Raw genomic sequence first — 12845 nt, forward strand, 5'->3', positions numbered from 1 at the left:
ATAAAGAAGCAGGCCGCCACCCCCCCAGCCCCTCCACACCCCTCAATTCCAGGTCCTGAAGCTCCTTTATTTTAGAGATCTTGCTTGGTTTCCATAACTACCATTTGAACCACTTGTTTTTTTTCTTCCTGAGCTTAGAATTCCCACTTTATGAGTTTAAAAAAAAAATTTTTTTTTTAAGAGAGAGAGACAGACTGCAAGCAGGAGAGAGGCAGAGAGGGAGACACAGAATCCGAAGCAGGCTCCATGCTGTGATCTGTCAGCACAGAGCCTGACGTGGGGCTGGACTCACGGACCGCAAGATCATAACCTGAGCCAAAGTCAGATGCTTAATCAACAGAGCCATCCAGGTGCCCCCCGGCTTTTATGCTTTAAACTCACCAATAGAGTGAGTCCAAGAGGCTTTAGGCCCCCATCCTCAGCCCCAATAAAAGCAGAACCCTAGGACCACGCATTCTCTCTCACTTTTCCCACTGGTGACTTTGTTGCATGGTCCCAGGTATGCTCTGTAATTTCCAAGACCTATAAGCAATAGAACTGGTCTCAGAGTTTCCTGAGGCTTCCTGGTGAGGACATCTTGCAACCATGATAAGAACCACAAGAGGGCGCTGGGTGACCCAGTTGGTTCAGGTCCTGATCTTCTGGTTCATGTGCTCAAGCCCCACCTCCAGCCCCATCAAGCCTTGCTTGGGATTCTCTCTCTCTCTGTCTCCTTCTGCCCCTCCTCAGTTTACAATCATGCTGCATGCTCTCTCTCTCTCTCAAAATAAATGAAAGAAAGGAAAGAAAGGAGAAAGAAAGAAAGAAAGAAAGAAAGAAAGAAAGAAAGAAAGAAAGAAAGAAAGAAAGAAAGAAAGAAAGAAAAGAAAGAAAGAAAAAGAAAGAAAGAAAGAAAGAAAGAAAGAAAGAAAGAAGGAAGAAAGAAAGAAAGAAAGAAAGAAAGAAAGAAAGAAAGAAAGAAAGAAAGAAAGAAAGAAAGAAAGAAAGAAAAGAAAGAAAGAAAAAGAAAGAAAGAAAGAAAGAAAGAAAGAAAGAAAGAAGAAAGAAAGAAAGAAAGAAAGAAAGAAAGAAAGAAAGAAAGAAAGAAAGGAAAAAGAACGAACCATAAGGGCCAATCCAGTCACAACACTGACTACTGATGGGCTGAGACTGGCACACAGCAGTTTTCATCTGGACATGTTTTCATTTCTCTTGGAGGCATATACAAGAGTGCAATTGCTGGGCCATGTTTGACATGGTTTATTCTGTTGTTGTAAAACTGGTAAGTCCCTCATGGAAAAAAATGGTTTTTCTCAGGGGCTCTGACTCCCCCAATTACATATCTTCAGTTCAAGACAACTATTACCTCAGCACAGGTCGATTTATCTTAACCACCATATAAGGTAACTGACAAAGAAGGGAGAACCACCCAAATTCATTCTCAAAACAATGATGATATCAAAGACAGGAATTTCCTGACCATAAAGGTGGCTTTTAAAGAAGCAAGACAAGGGTGCCTGGGTGGCTCAGTTGATAAAGTGTCCAGCTTTGGCTCAGGTCATGATCTCACAGTTCCTGAGTTCAAGACCTGCATCGGGCTGTGTGCTGACAGCTCAGAGCCTGGAATCTGTTTCAGATTCTGTGTCTCTCTCCCTCCCTCTCTGTCTGCCCCTCCCTAGCTCTCACTGTCTCTCTCTCTCAAAACTAAACATTTTAAAACATTTTTTAAATAATAAAAAATAAAGAAGACAGATGTCAGAAACTTTATAGACCCTGGACTAGACCATCATTATGCATCATTAAAATCTAAAACCTGGGGCACCTGGATGGCTCAGTCAGTTAAGTGTCTGTCTCTTGATTACAGCTCAGGTCATGATCTCACAGTTCATCGGTTCCGACCCCATGTCAGGCTCTGTGATGAAGTGCATAGCTTGCTTGGGATTCTCTCTCTCTCCCTCTCCCTCAGCCCTTCCCCCTCCTCTCTCAAATAAATAAATAAAACTAAAAACCTAAAATCCACACCTGCTTGCTGAAATATCCCCAAGCTCCCAGCCCCTCCTCTTCCCCTGTGTTCTTTATTGACCATGCTGTGATGTGAAAATTCATGCACATATATATGGACACATGAAAGCATACATATCCTTTTATTTTATTCTAGGATATCACACTTTAATAAAAATGTATTTCATAGGTGCCTGGGTGGCTCAGTCAGTTAGACCTCCAACTTTGGCTCAGGTCATAATCTCATGATTTGTGAGTTCGAGCCCCATATCTGGCTCTCTGCTGTCAGTGCAGAGCCTGCCTCAGATCCTCTGTCTACCCTCTGCCCCTTCACCACTTGCACACACTCTCTCTCTACCTGTCAAAAATAAATAAAGATTAAGTATATAAATATGTGTGTGTCATATATACATATCATATATGAAAAACCTTGGTTTGTGAGCATAATTCATTCTGGAAACATGCTTGTAATCCAAAGCACTTGTATATCAAAGGGAATTTCAAGAATCATTGGCTCAGTTGTGATCATGTGACATACCGTATCACATACTACTTTTACTGCAAGCTATCACTCATTCATCAAGTTAAAATTTATTAGAAATGTTTGCTCGTCTTGCGGAACACTTGCAGAGCAAGTTACTCACAAACCAAGGACTTACTGTATTTCAAAAAAGTTGTATTGGTCAAATCTCTCTAAATGGAAACGCTTTTCCCCATTAATGTGTCAGTTGCCACCCTTGGTTGCATATTAGCATCATCAGGAAACTTTAAAAATACTGATGCCTGGGTCTCACCCCCAACAGATTGTTATTTAGTTGGTCTGGAGTGTGTGACCTGGGCATGGAGATTCTGCAGAGCTCCCTAGGTGATTCTGACGGGAACCTGTGGTAGACTGTCACAACAACAGTCCCTGAGACATTATGTCTTATCTATCTGCATGCCCTGGTGCCCTTGTAGTATCCCCTCACACATTGACTTTGAGTGTTGCCACATGACTTACTTTGGTCAATGAAACATTAACAAATACGACACAGGGGCGCCTGAGTGGCTCAGTCAGTTGAGCGTCTGACTTCAGCTCAGGTCATAATCTCATGGTTCATGGGTTAGAGCCCCGCGTCGGGCTCTGTGCTGACAGCCAGCTCAGCGCCTGGAGCCTGTCTTCAGATTCTGTGTCTCCCTCTCTCTCTGACCCTCCCCTGCTCATGTGGTCTCTATTGCTCTCTCAAAAATAAACAAAACATTAAAAAAAAATATGACACAAACAGAGACTAGGAAAACATCTGCACATTAGGGCTTGCCCTTTCTCTTACAGCTTTTGGAACTGAGTGAAAAAAACTCAGGTTACCCAACTGGAGACACAAGGCTCAGCCAACCACTTGCATCAACCTCCAAAAACGTGACTCAAGCTTTCTTAGACTACTCAGCTTAAGGTGAGACCAAAGTACTGCGGCCATGTCAGTGACCTCAGGCAAAGACAGCAGGACAATTACCCCGTGAATGCACACCAAAATGCTGATCCACAGAATAATGAGCAAACAAATGATGGTTCTTCTAAGACCACTAAGTGTCAGGGTGGTTTGTTATATAGCAATAGCCAACTGATTCAGCAGCCGAGCTGGAGAAGCACCGGTCCCATGAGGGTTTTGGAGATGCTGTGTTATTTCTGTGTATTACAGACGCAGTGCTCACTGTTAAATTTTGGAAGCTATAAAAATTATCAAGAACAATAACAACACAAAAAGGGACTAAATCACCAGAGGCAATGAATGCTAACGTGTGGCTTGCGTGTTCATTCTCAAATAACTTAATCATGAGAAGCAAACTAAATAGAAAGCTTACAGTAGAGAAGAATTACATGTCAGTGCCGTTTGCAAACTGAGCTGGGACAGAAATGGACTGGGGCTGCCCCTCAACCTGGCCTTTTTGAAACAAAGACATCCACAGTGGCCCTGGCAGTCTGGCTCAAGGAAGGAGATGGCTGCCCCCATGCAATGAGCCCTCTTTGTCTACCGCTCACTCACCTCTGGTCATTGCCCTTCTCCAGTTCTGTCCCGATGCAGTTCCAAACAGTGTTAAAATGCTATAGTGCACTCTTACACCCTAGTTCATTTTCACTTACATCATAAATATTTTTCCTTATCACTCAAATCTTCATGACCATAGTTTTTCCTCTTTTTACTGTCAGCACAGAGCCCGACACGGGGCTCAAACGGATTCTCACAGACCACAAGATCATGACCTGAGTCAGTCACACTCTTAACTGACTGAGCCACCCAGGCGCCCCCATAATGTTTCCTCTTAAAATGTTAGTGGCCTTTGTTAACACTCTCCTTTCAAATCCTTTTCTCTTTATTAAGAAATTAATTACCTTAAGTACCTAGAAAAAGCCTAGGTACATCAGGCTCTGCTTAGATGAAGCAGTATAATTTCTTTTCTGTCTTGAAGAAGCAAAATCATTTTTGTATAAATACCTTCCCTGAGCTGAGTACACCTGAAATACTAACAGCGCGTTCAGAACAGATGGTGAAGTGAGCACAGAGCAAGATGGGGAGAGGCATAAAGAATGACCTTCATTTACACTCTTTTGGAAGCTGTATTAACTCCTCTGAATTACATAGTTAGTAGTTATTACTTCATGTCACTACTACCTGCAATTTATAAAAGGGGCTGCCTTACAGCATCAGGCACCAGAGTATTTTGCTTGTTGATTTTTTTTCTTTTTTCTTCTTTTTTTTGCTTGTTAATTTTTTTAGATGTTTATTTATTTTGAGAGAGAGGGAGAGAAAGAGGGTGAGTGGGGGAGGGACAGACAGAGAATCCCAAGCAGGCTCTGCACTGATAGCACAGAGTGTTACATGGGGCTCAGTCCTACAAACTGCAAAATCATGACATGAGCCAAAACCACAAATCAGGTGCCTAACTGACTGAGTCACCCAGATGTCCCTGCTTGTTAAGTTTTTAATGATAATTGAGATGACTTGTTTTGACAGAAGTTGTTTGGCAAGTGAAAAAATCCAATTTTTTCCGATCTTTAATAAAGAATAATAACGTGTAGGAGGGTTTTCGTTTTGTTTTTACTGTATTCTTTTTTAAATTTCCAAACGCCAAAGCAGTCACCTTTGTATAATTTGTAGCTCTCCAAAAGCCATGCAGTAGCTCAGCCACCAGGGGGAGCCTGGAGAAACTTTCTTAAAGCACCCTTGCAAATCCAGGTATTGATTTGGGGCTTTACAAGTGTTTCAAAAATGTGGCTAAACCTGTCTTACTGTGCAGTATAATTTTTCTATCACAGACACACAGACTTGCAAAGCATTTGAGGTTTTTTTCTCTACAACACATAGTTTCCAAATTAAGTGGTGTTTCTATATTTGAAAACTAGAAAAAGTCCTTGAGTAGGAAAGAAAGGACAAAGAAAGGGATAAAGGAGCTAATGTCCCACAGATTACAATGGCAGTCACCATGAAGGCCAATGAAGTCAATACAAAACAGAATAGAGAATGATGGTGTAGGTTGTAGGCTGTGTCCTATGGAATAAAAGAAGCATCCACTAAAACCAATATTTTCTTCAAAGCCCTATCAACCACTCCAAAGGTCCCAAACCCTGAAAAGGCTCTTCCTTCCCAAAATCTCAACATGGAATTGAAAAGTTGGAGCGCCTGGGTAGCTCAGTCGGTTAAGCACCAGCTTCGGCTTAGGTCCTTGAGTTTGAGCCCTGCAGCTGGCTCTGTGCAGACAGCTCAGAGCCTGGAGCCTGCTTTGGATTCTGTGTCTCCCTCCCTCTCTACCCCTCCCCCACTCATGCTCTGTCTCTCTGTCTCTCAAAAATAAAAATAAACATAAAAGACAATTTATAAAAGAAAAGAAAGTGTTAATATACATTAATATACATAGCACCTCACCTAGCTGTACTCTTGTGATTCATACACTTTACAGTCTATCTCAGTAAAAGACAAACAAAACACAAAAGTTATAGATATATGTTGAAATTAAAATACCTTTCTCTTTAGTGCCCTTCTAATACAACACTTATTCTCATAGGAAGAAATAAATAAAATTAAAACACAACGTCATTATATTACAAGTTATTTTAATCGCCATGCTCTTAACTTACTTAGAGACTGCAATAGCTTTAACTTGTATTTTTCCATCAGGCAGAGTAATAGGCTTTGTATACTTGAATGTATTGTTTTCACCATAACCAATTCTCTTTAGAAATTCAGGTTTGCTGCCATCCAGTGTATAATATATGTTGACATCCGGGGTGTCTGAAAAACCCAAAGCAGGGTAACTAATTAACACAAAAGTAGGAAGTTGCTGAATAATGTCTGTGGGTCAGTTAACTAATGAGATTTTTAAATACATTATAGGAATGAATAACTAACACTAATTGAGTTGTTTCTCTGTGCCAGGCACTGTGTTTTATGTGAATTAGCTCACTGCATGTGTACAACCCTATGTGACAGGTCCCATTTTAGGCCCACTTTATAGATGAGGAAACTGAGTCCCAGGGAAGCTAAGAAAGTCATCCAATAACAGCAGAGTTGGGGCACCTGGGTGGCTCAGTTGGTTGAGCGTCCAACTTCAGCTCAGGTCATGATCTCACAGTTAGTGGGTTCAAGCCCGGCGTCGGGCTCTGTGCTGACAGCCAGCTCAGAGCCTGGAGCCTGCTTCAGATTCTTTATCTCCCTCTCTCTTTGACCCTCTCCTGCTCATGCTGTCTCTCTCTCTCTCAGATATAAATTTTAAAAAACATTAAAAAAACAACAACAACAGCAGAGTTGTGGTTTCAGTTGGGCTACATTGGATCCATAGCCCGTGCTCTTGAATCTCTTTGCTATCGTGCCACTCCAATAAGACATCGATACGAGTAGGGCTCATTTTAAGACCACAATACCCATGTAGAAAGTAGAAGCTGATTTTTTATTTTTTGAGCATTGCTTCAGAAATGCTATTATTCTATTTTATTTGGACTTGGTAAATGATTCCTACACTTCTTGGAAAAATTTTAAAGGTCATACATTCATAGAATTCAAAGTTCAAAAGGTCAAAAACAGTTGCTAAGAGAGGAGATCCTGAACATTCTCACCATAAGAAAAAAATTGTAATTGTGTGGTGATGGGTGGTAACCAGTGACCAAGGTCCCCTGCTCTCACAGAGCCTCTATTTTACGAAAGACACACAAACGGTAAACAAACAAGTATATACGTGATAGCAAGGGGTGATTAAATCCAATGGCATAAGTAAAGCAGGGGACAAGGTCTGCTTAGCAAATAAGGAAAGGGATGGGTAGAAGCACATTCCTGTGTGTTTAAAAGATATTTATATTTCCTTTCCTATAAAATGTCCTTTCACATCTTTGCCCACTTTTCTATTGGGTTATTATTCTTTTTGTTATTAAATTGTACAACCTCTTTATTTATTAAACATTTAAACATTTTAAATATTAGGGAATTTGGATCCTCTATCAGTCATATCATCATATCATCATTTATCGATAATCATCCATCTTTTCCCAAGTGCTATGGACACATTTATTAAAATTTGTATTTTTGGGGGCGCCTGGGTGGCTCAGTCGGTTAAGCGTCCGACTTCAGCTCAGGTCATGATCTCACAGTTGTGGGTTCAAGCCCCGCATCAGGCTCTGTGCTGACAACTAGCTCAGAGCCTGGAGCCTGTTTCGGATTCTGTGTCTCTCTCTCTCACCCTCCCTGTTCATGCTATGTCTCTCTCTCTCTCTCTCTCAGAAATAAATAAAACATTAAAAATTTTAATAAATAATTTATATAAATAAAAATTTTTAATAAATAAATAAATAAAATTTGTATTTTGGGGGCACTTAGGTGGCTCAGGTGGTTAAGTGATGGACTCTTGATCTTGGCTCAGGTCATGATCTCATGGCTTCTGAGATCTAGCCCCTCACTGGGCTCTGGCACTGACAGTATGGAGACTGCTTGGGATTCTCTTCCTGTCTCTCTGCCCTTCCCCTCCCCCACTCTCGCTCTCGCCCACTTGCTCTCTTTCTCAGAATAAACTTTTAAAAAAAAAGCTGTATTTTAGCTTCAGAATTTTTAAAAATAATACTAGTTTTTTTTTTTAGAATTCAGAGAATATTTTTATTTACTTTAAGCTGAAATACTATCCAAACTAAAATGCACTGCTCTTCTCTGTTAAAAGCATCATAAGTGTGTGTATATATCTATATGTAGTTATATTCATTTCAGTTTTTTTAATGTGCTTCTATTTTTATTTTTTCCTTCATAGTTTACTGTCAAGTTGGTTTCTATATAACACCCAGTGCTCATCCCAACAAGTGCCTATCACTCCCCAATACTAGCTTTTAAGACAAAGGGAAATATAGGGGCACCTGGGTGGCTCAGTCAGTTGAGCATCTGACTTCCGCACAGGTCATAATCTCAAGGTTCATGAGCTCGGGCCCTATGTCAGGGTCTCTAATGACAGCTCAGAGCCTGGAGCCTCCTTTGTATTCTGTGTCTCCCTCTCTATCCCACCCTTGCTCACACACTCTCTCTCTCTCAAAAATAAACATTAAGAAAATATATAAAGGAAGATGTAGTATATTATAAAATATCCTTAGTTGGAATTTGACTAGGAAGAACAGGAGTCACCATAAAATATAGAAAATTGTTTTTACACATTATTTATTGAAATATATAATTGGAATTTCAAAACCTTTTTTTTTTTTTTTTTATTTTTTTTTTTTGGAATTTCAAAACCTTTTAAAGCAAGTATTTACTTATGTGTTTTATCTGTAAAACTTTCCCAGGGCACCTGGCTGGCTCAGCTGGTAGAGCATGCAACTCTTTTTTTTTTTTTTAATGTTTATTTTGAGAGAGAGTGAGAGCATGTAGGCATGAGTGGGGGTGGGGCAGAGAGAAAGAGAGAGAGAGAGAGAGAATCCCCAGGAGCCCCAGCATGCAACTCTTGATCTCAAGGTGGTGAGTTCAAGCCCCACATTGGGCACAGAGATTACTTTTAAAAAGAAGAAGAAGAAAGGGATGCCTGGGTGTCTCAATTCATTGAGCATCTGACTCTTGATTTTGGCTTGAGTCGTGATCCCAGGATTGTGGGATCAAGCCCTGTATTGGGCTCTGTGCTGAGCATGGTGCCTGCTTAAGATTCTCACTTTCTCCCTCCGCCCCTCTCCCCTGACTCATGTGCTCTCTCTCTCTCTCAAATTAAAAACATAGCTTTAAATTCTCCTTATGTTAATTATATATCTATGTATGTAGATATATACATATATACATGAGTCCCTGTATATGCATATATATACATTCCTATCATTATCATTACCAGGAAATGTATTCACTGCTTTATTTCTGTAATAATAGTTATGATTTAGTTTGGCATCTCACATAACACGTCAACTCTAACTGGCAGATAATATTCTCACTATCTAGCAATGAAAAAACAGAGACTCAGAAAGGCTAAGTAATGCATCACTAGAAGTTGTCAAAGTCAGGATTTAATCTCCAATATGCCTGACTGCAAAACCTACTGAGGTAAACTTTATTATCCTGGCAAAATAATGACAATCCTAAGAAAGTCTGGAGAAGAACCAGGACATCTTTGGCTAATGTGAGTCAAGGCATTGCTGCAACTGTGTGCTGATACAAATGAAAGGTTGGTCAAAGTTAACCATTTTACTTGTTTATTTTTAAATGTTTGTTTGTTTGTTTTGAGGAAGAGAGAGCATGCACGTGGAAGTCGGGGGAGGGGCTGAGAGAGAGGAAAAGAGAGAATCCCAAGCAGGCTCCATGCTGCCAGCACAGAGCCTGATGTAGGGCTCAACCCCAAGAACTATGAGATCAGGACCTGAGCTGAAATCATGAGTCAGACACACAACCGACTGACGCACCCAGGTGCCCCAAAGCTAACGGTTTTAATTTAAATACATACAACTCCATAAACCACCGAGTGCAACACTATTGCAACTTCTGGAACTTGTACAAAATCCCCAGGGTCCTAATTGTAGAAAGCATGCAAAGTGAGAATTCAACAACCAGATGAACATAAGGAATATGGCAATGCTATTTTACATGATTTCAAGTACATTCGATTCTTACCTGATTTCATTTCCAAAAGTGTATTGTTATCAATTTCATGGTTGGCTTTTCCAGGCGGAGGCACTCGCAATGGTATGATCTGAGGGACACACACTGAACCAGCAGTCATTTTCCCTCCTTACATTAAAAACGCGGGATGAAAATAAATTCCAATAGGCACCTATATTTGAATACAAAAGTTAAAGAGAAGCACTTCGTTTAAATACAGCAAAACTAGTAAAAACTAAAGAGAATACTACCTAAAAATATTATTTCATTTTTAATTCCAACCAGTATTGTTTCAGATGTACTTTTTCTGTTGAGGTTCTTGTGTGGGATTTTAACTATCTAAATACTTACTCACTTCTGGGAAAAGAGCACAAACAAGTGGGATGGGGGATGGAATTATTTTAAATGAACAAATTAAATGAGTACAGTAGTCCCTCCCTTCTCCATGGGGGAAATGTTCAAGACCCCAGTGGATTCATAATACCATGAATAGTGCCAAACCCTATGTATGCTGTTTTTTCCCATTTATACATACTCATGATAGAGTTTAATTTATAAATTAGGCACAGTAAGGGATTAACTACAACAGTAATAAGATAGAACAATTACAACAACATACTGTAATAAAAGTTATGTGAATGCGGTCTCCCTCAAAATACCTTATTGTACTATACTCACCTTTCTTGTGATGATGGGAGATATAAAGTGCCTACATGATGAGATGAAGTGAGGTGAGTGACATAGACACTGTGATGTAGCCTTAGGCTACTACTGACCTTCTGCCATCAGAAAAAGGATCATCTGCATCCAGGCCCCAGTTGACTTCACATAAGAGAAACCATGAAAAGCAAACTGCAGACAAGAGGAGACTACTGTAACATCAGAACAGAGACCATTACTAATGATCTGATCTGAGCTCCCCCTAGATCATTATCACCCTTTCCCACCTCTTATTAAGGTGCCACCTCTCTTGGTGTTCAGGGCAAGTCATCACACAAGCAGAACAGAGTAACTCTGTATGCAGCATGAAATGTTAATTTAGAGCCAACTCCCTTGGGGAAGCTCCACGTTCGAGACCCTGCTGTTGTTACCAAGTGGTTCTTGCATTTGAAAGCTGCAAAGAAATTTTAGAAGGATGGCAGAGTATCGTGCCTCAGCTGAAAGGAAGCTGGAACAGTTATAAACAGTGAGCAACAAAAAGTCTCCCATTCTAGGGGCACCTGGGTGGCTCAGTTGGTTAAGTGTCTGTCTCTTGATTTCCACCCAGGTAATGATCTCACCATTGGTGAGATCGAGCCCCAAGCTGTTAGCATGGAGCCTCATTGAGATTCTCTTTCTCCTTCTCTGTCCCTCTTTGCTCATGTTCTCTCTCTCTTTCTCTCTCTCACAAAATAAATAAATGAACTTTTAAAAAGTCTCCTACTCTGTCTGTTATACAGTATATAAACAGTTAAGTACGAGTATGGAGGACTTACCAATCTTTTTCTGTGGGAGGGAGTATGATTCTGAACACGTAAAGGATATACAGGGGAAAAACAACCCTCACTGTAATACAAAAACCATTTATATCTCTATGTGGCCTTTTCAAATTTCAATGACTTTTTTTTTAGAAAGAGGTGGGGGGAGGGAGGGAGAGAGACAGAGAGAGAGAGAGAAATCTTAAGCAGGTTCCACACTCAGCACAGAACCCAATGCTGGGCTTCATCCCATGATGGTGGGATCATGACCTGAGTGGAACCCAAGGGTGGGACATTCAAGACTGAGCCATCCAGGTGCCCCTTAAATTTCAACGGTTATGGATTCATAGTCTTGTTCAGTTATAATCTATATGTTCATTACATTTTTATAGTATGCTCCTTGCACTCTCACTCTATTATTTACAGTTTTCCACATACTTATATAATCTTATCATTCTGTGCTTGGGCATTTAGGCTATTACTAATTTCTTCTTAGCTTTGGTTGGTAATTCTAAATAATGCTGCTCTGAACAGCTTGTGGCTTGAATTTTGTCACAGACTATATTCCCAAAATTTAGATAACTAAAATTAGGAACTGAAATTAATGCCTGGTTGGATATTTCTAGGTCAAAGGCTACGAATATAAATTGCAGATACCAATTTTAGAGCAATAGACTCTACAGGCTATTTTAGAGTAATAGCCTCCTATATACATATATATACATACATGTATATTATATATACATCCATAGGATATCTATCTATATGGACTAAATTTTCAACTATTTTAATTTTAATTTTAATTAATATATATATTTATATAGGTGGGAAGATAGATGGACAGATAGACAGACAGATAGATGGGAATAACACCCACAGCAGAGAGAGAGAGAGAGAGAGAGAGAAGGGAATTACACCCGCAGCAAGTAGGAGCCACCCTTCGGAGGCTGGGGAGGCCACTGGGCCCCAAGCGAAGAGGATCAAGAAGCAGACCACCATGATAGGCCCAAATGGCAGTGTAGGGTCAAGAGCACCCCTCACCCATCAAATCCTTCCATCAAGACCGCCCCTTCGCCTCCCGGATCCGGAACCCCGTCCGGTCCCCGTCCCTGTCCATCAGGGGCAGATAGGAACGCCCGCTTCCTTTCGGCTGGAGTGAGAGGCCCTTCTCCTGCTCCCTCTCTTCCTCCGATCACCAGAACCCGGAATGGGATCCCCGAAGCACCGCCACTGTCCCCGGTCAGGCAACCCACCTCTCACCGCCTCTTGCCCTCTCCTCTGCTGCATCCCATGTTTCCACAGACGCTGCGAGCCGCGCCCCTCCCACTGAGCG

The 12845-nt window shown here is 40.8% G+C and overlaps 1 protein-coding gene across 14 annotated transcripts in view; it reads right to left on the reverse strand.

Moving 5' to 3' along the window:
* The window catches only part of DZANK1 (double zinc ribbon and ankyrin repeat domains 1), an 82209-nt gene extending 69379 nt beyond the window's left edge, over positions 1 to 12830 (reverse strand). For 11 of the 14 annotated variants that reach the window (XR_005532533.1, XM_039256541.1, XM_039256549.1 and 8 more), the window contains exons 1-4: positions 12766 to 12830; positions 10832 to 10907; positions 10068 to 10227; positions 6092 to 6245 (exon numbers count right to left, since the gene is read on the reverse strand). Coding sequence is in view for 13 of the 14 variants with exons in the window: in XM_039256541.1 (XP_039112472.1) it covers positions 6092 to 6245; positions 10068 to 10176 (263 nt within the window). In the remaining variant the exon portion in view is untranslated. The other 3 variants (XM_039256540.1, XM_039256539.1, XM_039256542.1) reach the window with 3 other exon arrangements.
* Positions 12831 to 12845: the final 15 nt, after the last annotated feature.

Source organism: Hyaena hyaena, unplaced genomic scaffold, assembly GCF_003009895.1.
Source record: "Hyaena hyaena isolate Hyena2069 unplaced genomic scaffold, ASM300989v1 scaffold_579, whole genome shotgun sequence".
Lineage (NCBI taxonomy): Eukaryota > Metazoa > Chordata > Mammalia > Carnivora > Hyaenidae > Hyaena > Hyaena hyaena.